Raw genomic sequence first — 21451 nt, forward strand, 5'->3', positions numbered from 1 at the left:
CCTCCATGCCGCACTGCTGCCGGGCTCAGCTGGGCCACGTGGGAGCCCTGATGGCAGTGCCGAGGGTCCCCGCATGTCCCTGCCCCGTCCCTGCCATCCGCAGGCTCACTGGTTCCTTGCCGCCCACTCCAGGTGCTGCTCCGGCACCTACGGTGGGGGGTTTCCAGCTGGCATCACCGCGGCGCTGGGGGTTTCAGCCGGGGGGGACCCGCCTGGCCGGGGTGCTGCCGCCGGAGGGATCCCCTTCCCCGGCTCCCGGGGCTGGGAGCGTCCGGCCCTCATCCCGGCATCACCTCGCACCCAGCTCCCAGCCCCGCAGGACATGATGGCCTGGCTCAGGGCGAGGCCCCCAAAAGCGCTGGATTTGAGCCCAAAGCCGAGGCTGCAGCTCCTCGGGGCTCAGCGTGGTCCCTCCCGGGGCTGGTTGTCCCCTGCCACCAGCTCAGCGCAGGGACATTGTGTGTGACCAGCACGGGGTTGCTGTCCCCAGGGTGTCCTGCCCTGGCACCCACCAGCCATGGGGACAGGGTGACACGGCGGGGCAGTCCCGGGGCGTCCCCGGGTGGCTCACGGCCATGGGGGGACACGGTGGCACGGGGAGGTGACACGTAGGTTACACGCGGGTGCCATGAGAGGGGCCCCGGGAGTGGGGCGGGGGGGGACAGGGGGAGGCGAGGTGGCCCCGGGCGGTGGCACGGGGGGACCCTGAGGTGGCCCCGGGTGGCCCAGCGCTGCCCCGGCTGATGAGCCGCCGGCCGGTGCCCGCGCCGGGGGATGCCGGTGCCGGGGGATGCCGGTGCCGGGGGATGCCGGTGCCGGTGATCGCTCCCGCAGTGCGGGGCTGGGGCCGGTGCCAGGTGCTGCCGGTGCCGGGCGGGTCCCCGCGGGCTGCGAGCGGTACCGGGGGTGCCGGTGCCGGGGGCGGGGGGGCGCGGGCGGGGCCGGGCGGGGCCCCCGCGGGCTGCGGGCGGTGCCGGCCCCGCCGCGCTATAAAGGGGCCGTGCGGGCCGGGCCGGGCGCACAGCGGCGGCGGCGGCGGCCGGAGCGAGCGGCGGCACCGGCACCACCACGGTAGGTCCCGGTCCCGGTCCCGGTCCCGGTCCCGGTCCCGGTCCCGGTCCCGGTCCCGGTCCCGGTCCCGGTCCCGGTCCCGGTCCCTCCTTCTCCCTCCCGGCCCCGCCGGTGTCGGTGCCGGCTCGGGGCGCCCCCGCCCCCGCGGCGCTGCGGGACCGGCCGCGGCCCCACCGGGAGCGCGGAGCCAGCACCGGCTGCACCGGGACTGGGGGGCCCTGGGGCTGCCCGCGCCCCCCCACCTGCCCGTGCCCCCCTGCCTGCACCCCCTTGCTTGCAGCGCCCTGCCCGCCCTGCCGCCCCACGGGTCCCCATCCTGCACCGGGGGGTCCGGGGGCTGCCCCCCGCGCAGGGGCTCGGGGTGGCCGTGCGCAGGCAGGGCCTCTCCCCTGGGGACACCCCGGGGCCGGGCCCCCGATGTCCCCGTGCCCTTCCTTGTCCTCCAGCCCGGCCATCGCCCGGGAGCGGCCGTGTCCCCGCTCGGCTGGCCGGGGCTGGGCTGTGGGTGCAGGCACTGCGCACAGTGGGATGCTTGGGACCCCCACGCCTTGCCCGGCCCCATGGAGGCACTGGGAAGGTCTCGCCTCCAAACCAGTGACCGGTGAGGGACAGGGTGGCTGTGGGGTGGCAGACAAATGGGGTCCCCCGGCTTTCCCTTTCTGGGCAGCCAGGCGGTGGGTCCTGCCATGGGCTGTCCCCTCCGCCCTGCCCTGACGCTGCCCGGTCCCCCCCAGATGCCAGTGAGCCTCTCCACGGCCCTGCGTGTCGTCGGGACCAGTCTCTTCGCCTTGGCGGTGCTGGGGGGCATCCTCGCCGCCTACGTCACGGGGTACCAGTTCATCCATACGGAGAAGCACTACCTCTCCTTCGGGCTCTACGGGGCCATCCTGGGGCTGCACCTCTTCATCCAGAGCCTCTTTGCCTTCCTGGAGCACCGGCGCATGCGGGACGAGGGGCGGCCAGTGCGGCTGGGGCGCTCGGTGGCCCTCTGCATCGCCGCCTACCAGGAGGATCCCGACTACCTGAAGAAGTGCCTGCGCTCCGTCAAGCGCATCGCCTTCCCCGACCTCAAAGTGGTGATGGTGGTGGACGGGAACGGCCCCGACGACACCTACATGCTGGACATCTTCCACGACGTGATGGGCTCCGAGTGCTCGGGCAGCTACGTCTGGAGGAGCAACTTCCACGCGCGGGGCGAGGGGGAGACGGAGGCCGGGCTGCGGGAAGGGCTGGCCCGTGTCCAGGCGTTGGTGCGCGGCACCACCTACTCCTGCATCCTCCAGAAGTGGGGCGGGAAGCGGGAGGTGATGTACACGGCCTTCCGGGCGCTCGGAGACTCCGTGGATTACATCCAGGTGGATGCATGGGCCAGGCGGGTGGGGGGATGCGGACAGCGAGCGCCCTGCCTGTGCAGCCGGGCAGAGGGGCTGCGGCTGGAGCCGGAGCAGCCCCACGAGCCCGCAGCAGCACCCGGCTGGATCTGGATCTGGCCCTCTGCACCGGCTGCAAGCCACCGGCAGCCGGGGTTGGGGGTGAATTGCCACCGGGGTGGCCTGAGGGGTCGAGCCCTGCCCGCACCGCTGCCCACGAGGGTTTCGCTTCACCTCCTCAGCGCATCCCCTGCAGCACGGGCAGGACGTGCCCCAGGCTGGTGTCACCCCGTGTGGCACCGCGCAGGGTGCCGGGCCCCCACGCGTGGGTGAGGGGTGGTGGCTGGGGCAGGTCCCACCGCGGTGCCAGCAGCCGGGGCGCGTGGCGGGGCTGGGTGGCCCGGGGCAGCGGTGGCCGGGCACCGCGGGGCGCTCCGCTCCCTGCCACCGCCTGCCGGTCTCCGGGGCTCTGCCTCGTCTCGCCGGCCGCGGCTCGGGCTTGCCCGGCTGCGGGCTGGGCTGTCTGCCGGGCCCGTGTGGGCGGCGGGAGTGGGGCTCGACGTTCCCTCTGCCCCCAGGTGTGTGACTCAGACACGGTGCTGGACCCCGCCTGCACCGCCGAGATGCTCCGCATCCTGGAGGCCGACCCCCGCGTCGGCGGCGTCGGCGGCGATGTCCAGGTACCCCGGCCACGAGGGAGGGCACCCCGGGGCGGCGAGGGTGCTGGGGGGGGGGTGTGTTGCAGCGGTGCTGGGGCTCACGTCCATCCCCTCCCCAGATCCTGAACAAGTACGACTCGTGGATCTCCTTCCTGAGCAGCGTGCGGTACTGGATGGCCTTCAACGTGGAGCGCGCCTGCCAGTCCTACTTCGGCTGCGTGCAGTGCATCAGCGGGCCCCTGGGCATGTACCGCAACGCCCTGCTGCAGCAGTTCCTCGAGGACTGGTACCACCAGACCTTCCTGGGCAGCAAGTGCAGCTTCGGGGATGACCGGCACCTCACCAACCGCGTGCTCAGCCTGGGCTACCAGACCAAGTACACGGCTCGCTCCAAGTGCCTGACGGAGACGCCCACCCGCTACCTGCGCTGGCTCAACCAGCAGACCCGCTGGAGCAAGTCCTACTTCCGCGAGTGGCTCTACAATGCCCTGTGGTTCCACAAGCATCACCTCTGGATGACCTACGAGTCGGTGGTGACCGGCTTCTTCCCCTTCTTCCTCATCGCCACCGTCATCCAGCTCTTCTACCGCGGCCGCATCTGGAACATCCTCCTCTTCCTGCTGACGGTGCAGCTGGTGGGCATCATTAAGGCCACCTACGCCTGCTTCCTGCGCGGCAACGCCGAGATGATCTTCATGTCCCTCTACGCCCTCCTCTACATGTCCAGCCTGCTGCCCGCCAAGATGTTCGCCATCGCCACCATCAACAAGTCGGGCTGGGGCACGTCGGGGCGCCGGACCATCGTGGTTAACTTCGTGGGGCTGCTGCCGGTGTCGGTGTGGGTGGCGGTGCTGCTGGGCGGGCTGGCCTACACCGCCTACAGCCAGGACCTCTTCAGCGAGACCGAGGTGGCCTTCCTCGTCTCGGGCGCCATCCTCTACGCCTGCTACTGGGTGGCCCTGCTCACCCTCTACCTGGCCATCGTCGCCCGGCGCTGCGGCAAGCGGCAGGAGCAGTGCGGGCTGGCCTTCGCCGAGGTCTGACCGCAGGGAGCGCCGGGGTGGCCCTGCCTGCCGGGGCGACCACTGCCGGTCCCCTCCTCGCCCGCCACCAGCCCCGGCGCAGCCGGCACTGAGCCCTCGGGTGCTGGGCAGCGCTGAGCGCGCCCGCCGTGGCGTTTCTGATCAAGTCTTGCTTTTTTTTGTTGTTGTTGTTTTGGGGTTTTTTTTCTTATTATTTTCATTTTTCTGTGCAAAGCTGGCTGCTGGCTGGGGAGAGGCCGAGCCAGGGCTGCCCGTCACCGGGCCGGGCACAGCCTTGGTGCTGCAGGGGTGACGGCAGTGTGTGTCCCCCGTGCCGTACCGACCATCCCAGTGTGCTGTGCGGAGCGCTGCTGGCCAGGCTCCCCCCACCCCACCGCCATGGCTGGGTCCTCCACCCTTCGGTGCTTTCTATGGGGACTTCACGGTCCCCCCGTCCACGGTGCTAGGGCAAAACGGCCCCACGCGGCACTGTCTCCCTCTCTCCGGCACCGCTGGCTGGTGCTGCCTGCCTCTGCCCCACGGTTGTTGTATGTGCGGGCACGTACCCACGGGGAGAGCCCCATAGCTCCCTCCAGCCCCTTTCAGGGGGGTCCGGCTGCCCCGGGAGGGCAGTACGTCCCTTCAGCTTTGCCAAAGAGCCAAGGGGGGGACACCGACATGCAGAAGTGGGCGAAAACGGGGCTGGGGCTTGGCCGGAGCGTCACCGCGGCCCCAGAGGGGCCGCGGTGACGCTCCGGCCAAGCCCCGGCCCCATCGTACCAACCCCGCTGCCTTCCTGGCGTCTGTCTAGACAGTGAAGAGATGCTGGGTTTGGGGCTCGGGCATGCAGAGGAGGGTGGGGAAGAGCCAGTTCCCAACCTTTCCTCTCCCCGGGGAATTCACCCGGTCGTCTCCCCTGGGCCCTCTTTTTCAGGGCTTAAAAAAAACCTTTCTACAACTGAGCATTTAGATGGTTTTGTTTAATTTAATATGAGATTTTTTAGAAGACTTTTGTAGCTCTTTGGTATTCATACTTATTGCTAATTGTTTGTAAATCTATTTATTTTTTAACCTGCTGGGGTTTTTTTCATATTTTGGAAAAGTCTGTTTTTATATCCTGATGGATTTGTCAAAATAAAGACTTGCACAGAGAAAGGGCGGTGTGTGGGGAAGAGGGTGGTAGCCCTGCTCCCCCTATTCTGATGCCACGAGGCGACTCGAGGGAAGTGGGGGCTGAGCCCCTGGCCGGCACGAGCTGTACCTGCAGCTGCAGGGGTGCTTTTAGAGGGGGACGCATGGTGTCAGGGAGAGCGACCTGCACACTGGCACCACCGTGGGTCCCTGCTGCAGGCAGGAGGGCAGGCAGAGCTGGCAGCGCACTGGGAACGGCCAAGTCTGGGCACTGAGGGCAGTCCCTGGGGTAGGACAGCCCTGCCCGGGCTCGGCGGAGGTCCCTGCCCACCAGGACCCATCTCACCTGGGATGGCAGCCGGGTTTGTGCCCCACAGCTCGGCAGCCTTCAGAAACAGAGTCATGACAGGGGGGACAGGTGACCTGGGAAGGGCTCTGGGTGCCCAGAGGTGGGACCCAGTGCCCCGAGGTGGCTCTGGGAGTCCTCCGTATAGGACAGTGATGAGGCCGGGGCCAGCCTTTGATCTCCCAAAGCCCCCGCCGCAGCGCCCAGGGCTGCCTGGCAGCAACGCGGAGCTCACGTCCGCCAGTCCGAGTCTTCACACTTTCTTGGGCACGTTGGTGATGATGGGCTTGGGGCGGGTTTTGAAGAGGAGCTTGGTTTTGATGAGGGCGGTGACGGCATAGGAGGCGTGTGGCCCCGTGGGGCCGGGCTCAGGGCCGGGCTCGCCGGCTCTCCGCTTCACCAGGACGGCAAAGGGCTTCTCCAGCTGCACTACCTTCCCGTAGAGGATGTGGTGGCCCACGATGAGCACGGGGACGCCCTGGAGAGAGCAGCGAGAGGTGGAGGGTGAGGGTAGGGAGGGCCCCGGCTGCCGGGGCCGTGCCGGGGCGATGTGGCACGGGCTGCCTCACCTCACGGGTGTAATGCAGGTCTCCCAGGAGGCTCCCTGCCAGCCCGCCGCTCTGCCGGGGCTCAACCTCACCCTGCAGCTCCACCAGCACCCACTGCGCCAGGCCTCCAGCACCCCCGCTGCGGGTGAGAGAGGCAGCTTCACCCAGCGGCTCCAACCCTGCCCGGGGCTGGGCGCTGCCGGGGGCGGGGGGACAGGATCCGGCCCCCCCGGGGCCATGCAGCCCGCGGTGGCCTCACCTGGAGATGACGATCTGCACCATATTCCGGGCCCTGCAAAGCACCGGCAGAGACACGGTCAGCGGGGGGGGCACGGGGCAGGCCCTGCTGCGGCGGGAGCCCCCAGCTCCCCGGGCCTTACCCGGTACCCGCCGTGCCCAGCCCCCGCTCCCGGGCCCTGCAGCTGCCCCGGGGCCCCATAGACCCCCTATCCCCAGACACCCCCCAGGGCCCTGCAGCCCCCCCCCGGGCCGTCGCCGCGGTTGCGCGGGGCGCTGGTGCCCTCCAGCGGCCCCGGTGGTGCGGGGCCGGGCCGGGCCGCTCTGCGCGCTGGGCCCCTCCCGCCTCCCACTCCCGGCCCAACCCCGGCCGCTCCCCCGAGCCCCCAGCCCGCTCCCCCCGCCCCGACCCCGCAGCCCGGACCGGGCCGGAGCCGCCGTCGGGCAGCGCCCGAATCTCCCGCCGCGCCGCGCCTCTGCTTCCGCTTCCGGCCCCGCCCCGCCGAGTCACTTCCGGTTCCGGGTGCGCCGCGCGCACGTGGGGCTGCGCGGGGCGGAGCGGGGCCGGGGCCGGCGCGGCGGCAGCGGCGGGGCGGGATGGGGGAGTTCGAGGTGCACCGGGTGCGGTTCTTCGGCCTGGTGCCGGCCGGCGTGCGCTGCCTGGCCTGCCAGCCCCGCGGCGGCCGCCTGGCCCTGGCCCGCACCGACGGCGCCGTCGAGGTCTACAACTTCGCCGCCAACTACTTCCAGGAGAAGGTGAGGGCGCCGGGCCGGGCCGGGCCGGGCCGGGCCCTGCAGCGGGGTAACGGGCGTCCCTCCCCAGGTGATCCCCGGGCACGAGGCCCGGTCGGTGGAGGCGCTGTGCTGGACGGCGGGAGACCGGCTCTTCGGGGCCGGCCTCGGCGGGGACATCACCGAGTACGACCTGGCCCGGCTGTGCGCGGCCCACTCCGTCGATGGCGGCGGGGGGCCCATCTGGAGCATGGCGGCCAACGGCAGCGGCACACTGCTGGCGGTGAGTGCGACCGGGACCGGGACCGGGACCGGGGGGGGCTCTCCCAGCCCCGGAGCAGGGGCGGGCTGGCCGGGGCAGCGGCGGAGGGAGAGGCGCTGACCCCGACCCTTCTGCAGATCGGCTGTGAGGATGGCTCAGTTAAGCTCTTCCAAATCGTGCCCGGCGGGATCCAGTTCGAGCGGAACCTGGACAGGCGGAAAGGTGAGTCCGGGGAGGGCTCCGTGCTGCGGCGGCATCGTCCCCCCCGTCCGTCCCGGCTGCCCCAGTGACTGAGGGGTTGTGAGTCCACGGGGTCACGTCTGGAGCTTCTTTCCCCGCAGGCCGCATCCTGTGCCTCTCCTGGCACCCGTCAGGCACTCACATAGCGGCTGGCTCCATCGATGTCCTCCGCGTGTTTGACGTCTGTTCAGGTAACTCCTGCCCCGGGAGGTGAGCCCGGCCTGTCCCCTGCCCCAGGGACCGTCGGCGCCGGCACACTCCGTGCTCTGGGGGGATCCCCTTGCCACCCCCAACCGTCCTTCCTGCATCTCAGGCCAAACCGTCCAGAGGATCATGGTGAACTATACCATGCAGAACGCGAAGCGCGAGTGCATCGTGTGGAGCATCGCCTTCCTCTCCAGCGGCACCGTCGTCACCTCGGACTCTTTCGGGAGGGTGCAGTTCTGGGACTGGGAGCGAGGCACGCTGCTGGAGTCGCACACTGTCAGCACCTCGGCTGTCCTCTCACTGGCCGTGTCAGAGGTAGGCGAGTTCCCCCGAGTCCTCCCCAGGCAGCTGGGGCCTGTCTGGCCTCCTGTGTGCTGGGCCAGAGGTGTTCAGGCAGGAGCTGCCTGGCTTGCTGCCTTTGGGCCCACAGGAGCAGGGCTGGGAGAGAAGTCGCTGGTCCCTGTCTGCCTCCCGGTGCTGCCCTTTCATTCTTCCCCGGCCCCGTTTCCCTCACCAGAAAGAGGACAGCATCATCGTGGGCACCTCGACCGGGGCCACCTACCAGTTTCAGCTGCTGCCGGTGAAAATGGGCAGCCTGGAGAAGCGCTGGGTGCGGACAAAGCCCTTCCAGCATCACACGCATGACGTGCGAGCTGTGGCGCACAGCTCGACGGCTCTCATCTCCGGGGGTAGGACTGGCTACGGTCACGAGGAGGGCTTGGGTCTCTCCCCCCAGAACTACTTTGGCTGACCTCTGCTTGGCTTCCAGGTCTGGACGCCCAGTTGGTGATCCGCCCGCTGATGGAGAAGATGCAGAAGAAGGGCTACGATGCAGTACTCCGCAAATTCATCTTCCCCCACGTGAGTGCCGCTCTGAGCGGGGTCATGTGCCTGGCAAGGCAGGCTGGCAGGGCTGGCTCTTCCTGAGGGAGAAGGCTGGCACTCCCTGCCCCGCTGCGTCCCCTCCCTACCCCGCTGCGTCCCCTCCCTGGCCCTGGCGCGTCTGGAGGCTCCTGCCATGGAGCGGGTAGAAGTTGGCAAGCTCGTCTTGCTGGTCCTGCTAGGTCTCCATCTCCGGGCTCCCATCCCACGGGACCCAGACCTTCCTCTCCCCCGCCCCAGAGTCTCCAGCACCCCAGGGCATTTCGGCTTTGGCCCAGCCCTTTCTGCCAGGCTGCAGGTTCATGACAGTCTGCCCGTTTCTGCATGCAGCGACGCCTTGTCTCCTGTGCCAGGAAAGCCCGGTTGCTCCTCTTCCAGTTCTCCCAGCACCTGGAGCTCTGGAGACTTGGCTCCACTGACGGGACCGGTGAGTCGCAAGGCCCAGCTCTCTGGTGCAAGCCCTGTGGCAGAGCCCGTGCTGCCTGCAGGATTTCGGGCATGAACTGTCCTGCTGCTTGGGCAGCGGAGGGGTGGTTTAGCCCGGGCCCCTTCCTCCCCACAGCCCTGCACTGGCGTGGCAGCCATGGGCAGGGCTGCGTTTCCCAGCATGGTGTGTGCCTGGGCACGGGCTGCACGGACGGTGTGAGGCTGCAGTCGTGCTTCCAGCGAAGCTGGGCCAGGCCCTGGGGAGTTCAGCCTTGGGGGAGGTTGGGGAAGGGTCTGGGCTCTCCCTCGGGCGCTGCTCCCCCAGGATCCCCAGCTGCTTGACAGGACCTGTGCGGTTTCCCCACTGTCACTGATGTGCCACATGGTTTCTTGTCGTCCCAGGAAAGGATGGCGAGGTCCTTCCCTTACGTCGCATGCCTGAGCACCTTGTGCAGCTCAAGAGCAAGGTAGGGCTGAGCCGGAGCTGCAGTCCGCCCTGGTGCCTGCCCCGCTGCAGGAGGGGGCTTGGCAGCCTCCGCTCTCCCTCCGACGGCTGAGCTGCGTGTGCCTGGCTGCTGGGGGATCTGGCAGGCCCCGCTCAGCCCCTCTGCGTTTCCAGGGTCCGGAGCACATCTACTGCAGCTGCGTCTCGCCCTGCGGCAGCTGGCTCGCCTACTCCACAGCCTCCCGCTTCCACCTCTACCGAGTGCGATACGAGGGCAACAGTGTCAGTGTCAAGAAGGTGAGGAGGGTGATGGGCTGCCCCGCTGCCGGGGAGGGGTGGTGGGTGGCTGCGGGGTCCCAGGGGGCTGGCACGGCCAGCGTTGCTCACGGGGAGCGAGGGCGGCAGCGGTAGATGGCTTACAGCGCTGCTTTCTTCTCTCTCCAAGGTCCCCAAAGTGCCCAAGCTGCTGCTCCCAGCCTACCAGCTCCAGTTCTCCTCTGACTCCGGCAGCCTCTTCGTTGCCTCCGCTCGAGGCTCCGTCCACGTCCTCCAGCTGCTGGAGCCAGGGGGCTGCAAACACCTGCACACGTTTCGGCCGCCCTCAGGTTCGGGCTGGTGGGGTTGCTGGGGGGTCCCTGGGCCCAGAGTCCCGTCCCCGCTGCGGGCACAGAGGGGTGTGCAGGGCCAAGCATGTTCCCCCTTTCCTTCCCTGGGGTGTGTGGGTCCTTCCCCCCGCGGCAGCCTCTGCCCTGTGTTTGTGCTACCTTTGTAGCCTGACATGGGCAGGGGAGCCCGGGCACCCATATGAGCAGGGGGGACGTGGGTCTGGATGTCCCTTGGGTGTGGGTCTGGGGCTCCTTGCAGGCCCCAGCACCCATTACAGCTGGTGGGGGGGGTTCCGCAGGGTCCCCCGAGGCCGTTTACCTGCTGGCAGTGAGCGCAGATGGGCACTGGCTGGCTGCAGTTGGCGGGGACTGGGCAATCCACATCTACAACCTGAAATGCTTCAAGGTAGGGGCAGGTGCTGGAGAGTGCTGCAGGAATGACCCTGCTGCTCTCCTGCCTTGGGGGGCTGGGTGAGGGTGGGCTCAGTGTGTGGGACTCCTCCCCAGAAGCGATTGCTGCGTCCCAAAGCAGGGCTGGGGGTGGGTGTGAGGGAAGGGGGGCAGATCAGCGGGGGCCCTGGTTGCTCCCGTCAGCGTACTGCCCTCCTGCCTTGCAGCATCACTGCACAGTGCCCACATACAGCTGTGCGGTGACGGCTCTCGCCATCCACCCCGTCTCCAACAACCTGGTTATCGCCTACTCGGACCAGCAGGTAGGAGCTCTCCCCGTCGCAGCCCTCGTGGCCCTGGCCCCTTCCCTGCAGCAATCTCCCTGGCCTCGGAGCTTTCTGGCTGCACCGCTCGGCAGGAGAGCTGCAGCTCACTGCCTGGCTGGGGCAGGAGCTGCCCCTGTGCCGGCGTAGGGGTGGTGCTGGGGAGGACCGGACCTCATCAGCCACGCTTTCTCCCCGCTCCTGCCTCTCCAGCTGTTCGAGTTCAGCATTCCCGAGAAGCAGTACACGGCCTGGAGCCGCATGGTGCAGAACTGCGGGCTGCACAAGGTCTGGCTGGAGAGGGACTCGCCCATCACCCACATCACCTTCAACCCCAAGAACCCCTCGCACATCCTGCTCCACGACGTCTACATGTTCTGCGTCCTCGACAAGTCCCTGGTGAGTCCGCGTGCCCGGTCGGGAGGGCTGGGTTTGGGCCCAGGGCATCTCCCCTGCCTGGCCCAGCTGGTCCCATCCCTGCTGGGAGTGGAAGGAGGGGTGCGCGGCGCTGAGGCGGTGGTGGTCTGGGCAGCGCTGACGCATGCTGTGCGCTCTCCTCGCAGCCCTTGCCGGACAACAGTGCCCTCCTGATGAATCAGAGCACCCTGAAGCAGCTCCCGGAAACGGCCAGGCAGCGGCAGCTCCACGCCTTCAAGATCTGCAAGAAATTCCAGGTGGGTGACAGCGTCGCTGGGCGTGTGCTGTGTCGAGGAGGGGGTTCTGGGGGAGTACCCTACACCCGTGGTCCTCATGGCCCCACCTGCTCTTGTGCCCAGTCGCTCCCGGTGCCGTACCAGTGCTGGGTGCCCAAGCAGCAGAGCAGAATGCTCGGTCTTTGTCCCCATCACGGTGCAGCTGCTTGCTGCGATCTCGTGGGCTCTGATTGCCCAGCAGCTCCTGCAGCACATCCCCCAAGCGATGGCCCTGGTTACGGCTAAGCCGGAGCCGAGCCTGGCAAGCTGAGGCAGAGGGAGGCTGGCACCACACTCTCGTCTCCTGTCCCGCAGCCTCTGCTCTTCGCGGATCTGCTGGACGAGAACTGCCTCGTGATGGTGGAGCGGCCCATCATGGACATCAAGACCCAGCTGCCCCTGCCCATCCAAAAGAAGAAATTTGGCACCTGAGAGCAGAACAAGCTGCTCCAGCCGCAGAAACTGTGCGTGTTGCTTTCCTAGAGTGCTGTAGGAATAAACCCCGCTGTTCTCTACGGCTGCGGGCTCCGGCCTCATCCTTGCCCTGCGGGGCTCCCTGGTGTTGGAGCAGCGGGTCAGGCTGGTGCTGGCCTGAGCACGGGGCCGCTGCTGCTTCGTAGGGCTCCCCTGCCCGTGCCGGTCCTCCTCCTGGGGCTGCGGGGACAAGGCGGCATCCCGGATCTCCTGCCTGCTCGCTGGCTGCTCTGCTGGGCAGCGTCAGGTCGCGGTGCCGGCTTCTCTCTCGCCGTGCCGGCCAGCACCCAGGTGGGTTGGTGAGTTCTGGGTCGCTCCCTTTGTGAGCTGGGCTCCTGAAAGACAGACAGCGACTGCCGGTGCTCAGCACCCATATACAGCGTCCCCAGCCTGTGCTGCTGCTCCGTGCCTTGGGAACGGTGCCGGTTCACCGAGCTGGAGCTCGCGGCTGCGTGCTGGTGGGATTGGGGTGTAGTGGGGTCATCTTCCAAACCGCCGCTGTCAGCACATGCAGCTCTGCGGCGGCTGATAGCTGGAAAGCCGGACCCCTTCTCCTCCAGCCTTTCCAGTAACACCAGGACCCCGTTTCCAGTTTGCGCTTGTACCATCCCCAGCAGGACCGAGCAGGCAGTGCCGGAGGGAGCGGGATTTGGGGGCTCCCCGTGCTTTCCTTTCCCCGTACCCCCTCCTTGAACCCCCAAAGGACATCTCCCCATCCCCGAGGAGGGGGAAATTCGGGCTCTGGGAAGGGCTGCCGGCTGGCCCCCCTGGAAATAAGGTAGGCGAGGAAGTGGGGAGCGCAGCTTTGCTAAGCGGGACTGTAGGCAGAGCCCGGGAAATGGAGCGCGGGGCGGGAAATAAAGCGCGGGGCGGGAAATGGAGCGCGGGGCGGGGCTTTACCGCCCCTCCCTCCGGTGCGACCAATCGCAGCAGCGGCGGCTGTTCGCCGCCGCTGCTGCGATTGGTCGCACCGGAGGGAGGGGAGGGGCGTCCCAGCCCCGCCTCCCCCGCAGCGCAGAGCCTACCGCAGCGCGCCATGCGGGCGGGGGCGTGACCAGCGCGCCACGCCCCCCTCCTCCAGACCCCGCCCCTTCTCCCGGTGCGCGGCGGCGGCAGCGGCATGGCCGTGTGGACCCGCGCTTGCAAAGCGGGGCTGCTGGAGCTGCTGCTACGGGAACGTTGGGTGCGGGTAGCGGCGGAGCTGAGCGGGGAAGCGCTGAGCCTGACGGCGGAACCGGGAGGCGGCGAAGCGGCGGTGCTTAACGGCGTGGTTAACGGCAACGCGGAGGCGGCGCCCGGTTGCGTGCGGAGGGTGCGGGTGGTGAAGGCGGAGGCGGGAGGGCTCGGTATCAGCATCAAGGGAGGTCGGGAGAATCGTATGCCGGTGCTCATCTCACGTATCTTCCCGGGGCTGGCGGCGGAACGGAGCGGGGCGCTCCGTCTGGGCGACGCCATCCTCGCCGTTAACGGCGTCGATCTCCGGGATGCCACCCACGATCAAGCCGTCCAGGCGCTGAAGCGAGCCGGGAGGGAGGTCATCCTCGAAGGTACCGGCTAACCCCCGTCCCTCCTACCGGACCCCCGGTGCTCCCTCCCCTCCCGGGTGCCCCCCCCCCCGCCCCGTTACCGGGTCCCACGACACCCCCCTGCCGCTGTCACCAGGCTCCCGGACTCCCCCTTGGGCCCCTTTTTTGGCTGCGGGACCCCTTTCCCCCCACCCCAGCCACGGTACGTGTGTCCCCCCCGAGCCCCCAACCCCGGTGCTGGGTCCCGGCGTGTCCCCACCCGGCATGGGGACAGGGACAGGGGTGTCCCCTCCCCGGCCGGGCTTGCGGTGGGTCGGGGACCCCTCCCAGCTGGGGACAAGGACAGGCCACTTCTGCTGACGGTCCCCCCAGGACAGAGCTGGGGTCCCCCGGCTGCGGTGTCCCCCCCCCCAGGACAGGGTGTCCCCCGTGGCAGCTCCGGGGATGGAGCCCCTGAGGTGGGTGCTTGTGCCCCCCGAGTCCCCAGGGAGGGCTGTGGCCCCGGGGGGCGGGTTTGGGGTCTGCCCATGTCTCGTGGGCTCCGTGCCCATGTCCCGTGGGCTCTGTGCCCACGGCGCAGCCAGCTCGGGGCTGGCCTGGCAGAGCCACCGGCTCTCACCCGACCTGTTCCCGGCAGCCCGACAAGCTCGGGCAGGACCCGCCTGGCCCGGCGGCACGCGGCACGGGGCTCGTGCCGTGGGGCGCCGCGCCCCGGGCAGCCGGGAGGACACGAGCTCCCTGTGCCGTGGGTCAGGGTGGCCCATGCAAGTCTGTGGTGCCACGCACACCATCCTGGTGTCCTGGCAAGGCTGTCTGTCCGCTGGTGCGTGGGGCTGCTCCGTGGATGTGGTGCTGGGTGGGTGCTGGGCTTGGTCACCCGTGCCCACCTGGGCTGGGCTGACCCGGGTGATGGGTGCTCCCGCTCACCTGCCTGCTCCCGGCACACTGCACTGGTGCGAGGGCGGGCGGATGGGCTCCCTGGCACGGCCGCACCCGGCACGGGGTGGCTCTGCACGGCTCAGCCACAGCTGGGGTGCTGTGGGGGCCGAGGTGGAGCCGCGGCGTTGGGCGTGGTGTTTAAACACTTGACGGGTCAGGGCCACCATCAGAGGCAGTGAGAGTCCCCGTAGGACTCCGTGCCGGATTCACCATCTCCTCACCATGTCCTTCCCTCTGCTCCCGTCTCGGCCGTTTGATCCTCTCCCACGGGAGCTCCGGCCCCGTGGCATGTTTGTCCCTCACTTCCGCCACGGGCATAGGCGCCGCGGCAGCCACCCCTTCCCTTCCCATCGGGGCCACGGTGCTGCTCATCCGACGGCTGCGGGTGCCCCACAGCACGGCTGGACCCTCCAGCGGCCGGCTGGCATCTGCGGGCCCTGGAGAGGAGCTGGGGAAGACCTCGGCCGTGCCATCCCGCCCCGTCCCTCCTCGCCAGCCCCTGGAGGAGAGACCACCCTGGCTCCCGGGCAGGTGCCGGAGCTTCGCCTGGACCCCGGGCCGGTGGTGGAGCGTGGAAGCACCAGCCCTGTGCCGGCACCCCAGTCGGGCTGGCAGCCCCACCCTGGGCACTGGGTTTGGCCACAGGGACCTGCGCCGGGCACCTTCCTCCCGGGGTGCCCGCAGGCACACGGCGCGCTCCGGCACGCTGGGGGAAGGGAGCCCTTCCGCCTCTGCGGGGGAGCTGTGGGCAGAGCTGGCGGCCGGCAAAGGGGAAGGCCGGTTGCAAGAGCCGACCCACGAGCAAAGGTGGGGAAACCTCTTCGGTGTTTCCTCTCCGGGTGCCGGTGGCAGAAGGGGGCTCTGGCCCTGAGGATGGACCAAAGCCGTCCGGGCGGCACACGGGGGAATTGGCCCCGGTGAGGCCGGTGCTAACCCAGCATTGCCGTGCTCCAGAGCAGCAGCCTTCCTGCAGCAGGTCAGGCGAGGGGTGCAGGTGGCAGCTGGGTTTCCGTTGCGGTGAGCGTGTAGGTGGGGCAGCAGCGGCTGTGCCGGGGTGGCTGTGCGCCGGCCGTCGGCTCGCCAGAAACAGAAGCGGTGGTTGCAGGTGCCACCGCCCCGGCGTCAGTTTTGTGCCTGTCAGCATGGGGGGGCTTCATGCTCCTGCATGTGCCATAGCTGCCTCCCCCCAAAAGCAGGGAGCAGGCTCTGCTGCCGTCACCGCCGGCAGACACGGTCCCGTGCATCTGCTCGGTGCCGGGGCCACGCTTCCCACCGTGGCCAAGCTGGCACAGCCGGGCAGCAGCAGCAGCCTGCTTGTCCCAGCCGCCACCGAGAGCCATCAGCGTGGCTGCGGCCCCGCCATGCCCACACTCCTCCAGCAGCGCCCCGGCACGGTGCGCGGGCTCCCACACCGCTGGCTGCCTGGCCTCTCGCTCTCCCGGCTCGGGGGGCTCTCGGCAAGCCCGGCCGTTGGAGAGGGGGTGGCCGTGACCTGGCAGAGGTCGGCACTGGCACGGGGGGCTGGAGCCCGGCCGGGGGCTGGTTGGAGGGTGCCGGGCTCCTGGCCAGCGCTGGAGGCAGCTGCCCACATCTGGCAAACAGCTGCTGAGCGGCCCCGCAGTGGGAGCTGCTGCCGCTGCCCCGCGGCGCCGCCCTGCCCGGCCCGGCAGCGGGATTAGGGGTGCACGGGGACGGCAGTAATCCCGGGATCAGCGCGGCGGGAGGCTAATATTAACTCGCTTGCTGCCCACAGCAAGGACAAGCGCCTCGTGGCAGCACGTCCCCAGCCCGCCGCACTGCTCGGCTCAGCAAATCCGGCGGGAGGGTGGGGGGCCGACCTGCCTGCTCCCCATCCCTGCCGGCATCTCCCTGCCCACGCTGCAGGCAGGCGGCTGCCCCGCGGTGGGGGGGTTTGCAGCGGGGGAGCCCTGGGTTGCAGCAGGCGCCAGCCCATGGGACCGCAGGGTCCGGCAGCGGCACGACCAGCCGAGAGCGGGACCTGGGCCCCGCCGCCATCGTCGTTCCCGCTCCGGCGAAGCGCTGGTGGGCTGGGTGGTGTGGCTGTGGTAGGGTGTTCGCTTTCCCCGAGCAGCGGGGAGCTTCGCTTCGTGGCGGATTACAGATTATTTGCTTTATTTTGTTTGGGTTTAACTCCCTGCTGCCCTGGACGGTGCTGTTCACGTTCCTCCTTTGGGGACAGGCTGCCGGGGCTCGGCACGGGCAGGCCGCTCTCTCACGGCATGCATGCCGGCGGGGAGCCGTGTCCTGGGGGGCGCGGCGGGCAGGAGTCCAGCGCCAGCTGCAGGCGCCGTGTCCCAGCCCGCCGTCGGCGCTTGCTCGCAGCTTTCCTGCCTGGCCGAGCGCGGCGTCCCGCGCGGCCTCATCCCCGCTCTGGCAGGCGGCTTCGCTGACGCTCCCTGACATCTTGAAGGCGTTGGCTTTCCCTGAGCGCGGCGGCTGGCGCTGACGCTGGTGAGCCCACGGCGGCACCGCGGGCTGGGCTCACCGGACTCCCCGGCTCCTGCTCACCCCATCCAGAGTTGGGATGGGCTCCGGGGTGCTGGCGCCTCGCCGGGGCTCTGCCTTGGCTGGGCTGGGTGGTGCTCGTGGAGGGATGGTCCAGGGGGAATAGAAACCGGTGCCTCCTTCCTTCCTGCCCGGCCTGGAGAGGAGCATGGAGCCGGGATGTCCTGGCTGCCTACCCTCCTCCTCCTCCTCGTCCTGCCGGGAGCGGAGGCAGGCTGCTGGCAGGCACGAGCGGCAGTGCGGGGTCAGCTCGCCGTCAGCGCCCACAGCGCTGGAAACTTGGCCGGGGCTGTCCTCGCAGCGCGGCGGCCGGGGCGGGTCAGGATGGGCTGCAGCCTGACCTCCTGCCTGGCCCCATTGTGCTGCGGACGCCTTCCCTTTCCTACGCCCGCGCCGGCTGCCGGTAACGGGGATGAGCCGCCAGCGCCTGTCCTTTACTTGGGACATCTCTGTCTCGGGGCAGGGTGGGACCCTCCGGGCCATGCCCTGGTCCCCAGAGCACCCCCGGGGTGTAGGGGTGCAGGACCCCTTGCAGGCCCCCCCTAACGCATCCCCCCTGCTCCCCCGCAGTGAAGTTCATGCGGGAGGTGACCCCCTACATCAAGAAGCCCTCGCTGGTGTCAGACCTGCCCTGGGAGGGGGCCGCCCCGCAGTCACCCAGCCTGAGCGGCAGCGAGGACTCGGGCTCCCCGCAGCACCAGGGCCCCCGCGACCGCAAGGTGATCCCCCTGAAGATGTGCTTCGCCGCCAGGAACCTCAGCATGCCCGACCTGGAGAACAGGTGAGGGCGGGGGCTGCCCGCGCCCCCCCCCAAAGCCCGGTGGTTGCTGGCATGGGGGACCCCGCTCCCCACCGACCCACCGGGACGGGGCTGGGGGCTGCCCCTCGCTGTGGCCGTCACCTCCCGCTTCCCCCGCTGAGCTGTGAAAGGGGAGTCCGGGGGATTTGGCCAGGGCCAGCGCAGTGCCGTGGCCCCCGCCCGGCCCCCCAGGGCGGCTGGCAGCCTCCCCGCACCCACGGAAAGGGGGGCAAATCCCCCCCCAGCTTTGCCTGCCGGGAGGGCTGGTGCCAGGCTGCGCTGGCAGCTCCCCGGCACGGCCAGAGCCCTGGACCAGTGCTGCCAGTTTGCCAGACTGGGCGAGGACAGGGGCACGCTCAGCCGGGTGCCGCTGCTCCCGTCCCACCCAGCACCGCGTCCCCTCGCAGGCTGATCGAGCTGCACTCGCCGGACAGCAGGAACACCCTGATCCTGCGCTGCAAGGACACGGCGACGGCCCACTCCTGGTTCACGGCCCTGCACGCCAACATCGCTGCCCTGCTCCCCCAGGTCCTGGCCGAGCTCAACGCCATGCTGGGCACCGGCAGCGCCGCGGCCGGCGGCAGGGAGGTGAAGCACATCGCCTGGCTGGCCGAGCAGGTACGTGCTGCCGGGGCTGTGCCGAAGATGCTGCTCTGGGAACAGGCACTGCCCGGCACCATCCCCGGGGACGGCAGTGCCGACGGGGCTGTGGTTGCAGCCGCGCGGCTGCCGGAGAGCCGTGCCACCGGCCTGGGCTTGGCCGCTCTCCTGTCCCCCAGCCGGCTGCGCCCCGGCGAAAGCAGCGCTTCCTGTGCCCTCAGCCTCCTCTCCCACTGGGATTTCCCAGCTGGAGATGCTCATCACCCCCTCGTTCTTCCGCAAATTCACTGCTTGAGAGCCGAGCCTGCCCCGGCACCGCGGTGAGCTCGGCCCCAGCAGTGGGATCCCCGGGGGGGTGCTCCCAGCTCAGCTTTCCAGGACGGCTGCCCATGGCAGCACCTTGCGCAGCTTTACATGGACGCTGCCGAGAGCCTGGCAACGCGGAGCCGCTGGCGTGGGGTCAGCCCAGCCATGGGTGCAGGGAGCGGGCCGCCTGGGCTGTGGTGGGTGCCTGCCACCCCCGGTGCCCCTCACCGTCTCTTCCAGACGCGCCTGGACGGAGGGCGGCAGCAGTGGCGGCCGGTCCTCATGGCGGTGACGGAGAAGGACCTGCTGCTGTACGACGGCATGCCCTGGACCAGGGACGCCTGGGCCTCCCCCTGCCACAGCTACCCGCTGGTGGCTACCAGGTGGGCTGGGGGGGCTGGATCCGTCCGCTTGCCTCCTCCGGGGACCGGCTCCCCTCGCCCGCGTCCAGCTCCTCTGCTTGTGCCTTGCCTCTGCCTCTCACCGGAGCAGGGGGGGAGACCCCAAAACGCCGACGTGCGTGGGGCGGCGCGGTGCTGGTGCTGCCGTCGCGCCCCTGACCCCCTGCTCTGTCCGTTCCCCTCCCCAGGCTGGTCCACTCGGGCTCGGGCCACCGCTCGCCCGCCCTGGGCTCGGAGCTCACCTTCGCCACCCGCACGGGCTCTCGCCAGGGCGTGGAGATGCACGTCTTCCGCGTGGAGACCCACCGGGACCTCTCCTCCTGGACGCGCGTCCTCGTCCAGGGCTGCCACGCCGCCGCCGAGCTGATCAAGGAGGTGTCTGTGGGTGAGTGCTGCAGGGGGGACCCCAGGGGCTCCCCCCTTCCCTCCCAGCGCTCGGGGGTGCTGGCAGGGCGAGGGCGCAGCGGGACCTGGGTGGCCTGGGGGGGACCTCCGCTCCGGGGGGTCTCGCAGGCGGCGGAGCGGGCAGGGGGGCTGAGCCCTGCCCGTGCCCGCAGGCTGCACGCTGGGGGGGCAGGAGGTGCAGCTCTCCATCCACTACGAGGGCGGCTTCACCATCTGCCGCGAGGAGCCGGGCGGCAGCGTCCTCTTCCGCTACCCCTACGAGAGGCTGAAGATGTCGGCGGATGACGGCATCAGGACCCTCTACCTGGATTTCGGGGGCCCCGAGGGGGAGCTGGTGAGGAGGGGGCAGCCGGGCTCGTCCCCTGATTTGTGGGGGGTCTCCCTCCAGGGGTGGCTCCTGCTCCCCCCCAGCCCTGCAGCGTCACGGCTGCCTGGACCCCCTGGTTGGGAGCCCCCAGCCCCAGCTGCCAGAGCCCCGGTGCCCCCCGCGGGGTTTGGCGTGCGGGTGGGGGGGACTGACGCTGCTCTCCGTCTCCCCCCCAGGCGCTGGACCTGCACTCCTGCCCCAAGCCCATCGTCTTCGTCCTGCACACCTTCCTCTCGGCCAAAGTCACCCGCATGGGGCTGCTGGCATAGGCGGCCCCGGCCCCCGCCCGCCTCCCCCCATCACAAACCAGCCGGGGAAAGTGGAGGGACCCCCCCCGCCCCTCCTGCCCCACCAGTGCCTTGCCGAGCCCGGGACTCGCCGCCCCGAGAGCTGCCGGGGATATGGCGGGACGGCTGCCCCGGGAGGGGGTGAGCCTCTCCTGCTCCCCACCAGCGGCCCTGGCCCCCCCGGAGCTGGGGGGGGCTGGGACACAGACACCAGCTTTAACCCCCCTGGGCCTGAAGCCATCGCTGATCTCACCGCCTGTGCCTTGGAGCGGGGCGAGCCCCACCCCAACGCCTGGGGGACCCCCAGTGCCCCCCCCATGCCCGGGGGAGCCAGCGCCCTCCCTGCCTGGGGGCTCCCCCCAAAGGGGGTCACGCTGTCCCTGCACGGGATGGGGCCCCCATTGCTGCAGCACAGGGTCCCCTCGCCCCGCTCAGGGTTGGGGCCCCGCGCTCGTCTCACTTGGGTCGCCCATGGGTGCAAAAGGGGCTCCCCCAGCCCCGGGGTGCTCGTCCCTGCGGCACACCCTGGGGTGCAGGCAGGGGCTCGGCCCCCCCCGCTGCTGCCCGCAGGGCTGGGGCAGGGTGCGGCAGCGAGCCCCCGAACCCCCAAAGCCAGGAAACATGTTGTGTCTCTGCTGCCCCGGGCAGGGGGGCTGGGGCTGCCTGGGGACCCCCCCGAGCTGCGCAGCCCCACGGCCCCCCCAGATGCTGCAGCCTGTGCCCCCCGCCCGGGAGCTGCTGTGCCCCTGCGGGTTTGGGGCAGGACGTGTAGATTGATGCACTTTTGCTTTTTGTACTTTCCCCCTCCCTGGGTGGGGGGGGGCAGCGCCCGCACCTCGGGGTGCTGGGGGGGACCCCCAGGGACAGCGGGAGCGGGGACCCCCCCGGGGCCTCCCCTCGGGGCTGAGGCCCCGGTGCCCCCTCAGCCAAACTCCTCTGCACATTTTTCTGCGCTGGCCGGGGGGTCCGGGGGGGTCCCGTGCGGTGCCGGGGGGGGCCATCCCCCGGCCCGGGGTTGCAGCTTGCACACAAGCACTACAGGTCCCCCCCCCCCCCCCCCCCCCCGCCGCACGCCCCTTCTATTTTTGTATTCTTTGTAAATCGCTATTTATATCAGACTGCCTTTTCTGGGGGCTCTGAGTCTCACTCTGGGGGGGCTGCGGGCGTCACGGGGGGGTGTCTGTGTGTCGCAGTGTGTCGGTCTGCCGGGGGGGGCATTTAATTCCCAGTACA

The 21451-nt window shown here is 70.0% G+C and overlaps 4 protein-coding genes across 5 annotated transcripts; 3 read left to right on the top strand and 1 right to left on the bottom strand.

Annotated features, from left to right (window-relative positions):
- The first annotated feature begins 1805 nt into the window (after positions 1–1805).
- On the top strand, positions 1806–4143 carry HAS3 (hyaluronan synthase 3). Its single transcript, XM_059824979.1, has 3 exons — positions 1806–2426; positions 3020–3121; positions 3220–4143. Exons 1-3 carry the CDS (start codon positions 1806–1808, stop codon positions 4141–4143), a joined length of 1647 nt encoding a protein of 548 aa, XP_059680962.1.
- Positions 4144–5116: 973 nt separating this feature from the next.
- On the bottom strand, positions 5117–6835 carry CHTF8 (chromosome transmission fidelity factor 8). The gene is made up of 4 exons (XM_059824783.1): positions 6809–6835; positions 6407–6439; positions 6169–6286; positions 5117–6077 (listed from the first exon to the last, which is right to left on the bottom strand). The coding sequence occupies exons 2-4, from the start codon at positions 6427–6429 to the stop codon at positions 5853–5855; spliced, it is 366 nt and encodes a 121-aa protein (XP_059680766.1). The 5' UTR covers positions 6430–6439; positions 6809–6835; the 3' UTR covers positions 5117–5852.
- A 146-nt stretch (positions 6836–6981) lies between these two features.
- UTP4 (UTP4 small subunit processome component) lies at positions 6982–12075 on the top strand. 2 transcript variants are annotated; one of them, XM_059824843.1, is made up of 16 exons: positions 6982–7140; positions 7208–7399; positions 7516–7600; positions 7720–7809; positions 7932–8140; positions 8343–8514; positions 8595–8686; positions 9038–9134; positions 9536–9600; positions 9753–9875; positions 10024–10183; positions 10483–10589; positions 10801–10896; positions 11110–11307; positions 11460–11570; positions 11904–12075. In XM_059824843.1, the coding sequence occupies exons 1-16, from the start codon at positions 6982–6984 to the stop codon at positions 12018–12020; spliced, it is 2073 nt and encodes a 690-aa protein (XP_059680826.1). In that variant the 3' UTR covers positions 12021–12075. The 2 variants fall into 2 exon arrangements, with proteins under 2 accessions (XP_059680826.1, XP_059680825.1); XM_059824842.1 differs by having other exon boundaries at positions 11110–11295.
- A 1089-nt stretch (positions 12076–13164) lies between these two features.
- On the top strand, positions 13165–20200 carry SNTB2 (syntrophin beta 2). The gene is made up of 7 exons (XM_059824782.1): positions 13165–13609; positions 17624–17834; positions 18260–18470; positions 18999–19141; positions 19348–19544; positions 19717–19898; positions 20108–20200. The coding sequence occupies exons 1-7, from the start codon at positions 13183–13185 to the stop codon at positions 20198–20200; spliced, it is 1464 nt and encodes a 487-aa protein (XP_059680765.1). The 5' UTR covers positions 13165–13182.
- Positions 20201–21451: the final 1251 nt, after the last annotated feature.

Source organism: Gavia stellata, chromosome 15 (genome assembly GCF_030936135.1).
Source record: "Gavia stellata isolate bGavSte3 chromosome 15, bGavSte3.hap2, whole genome shotgun sequence".
Classification (NCBI taxonomy): Eukaryota; Metazoa; Chordata; class Aves; order Gaviiformes; family Gaviidae; genus Gavia; species Gavia stellata.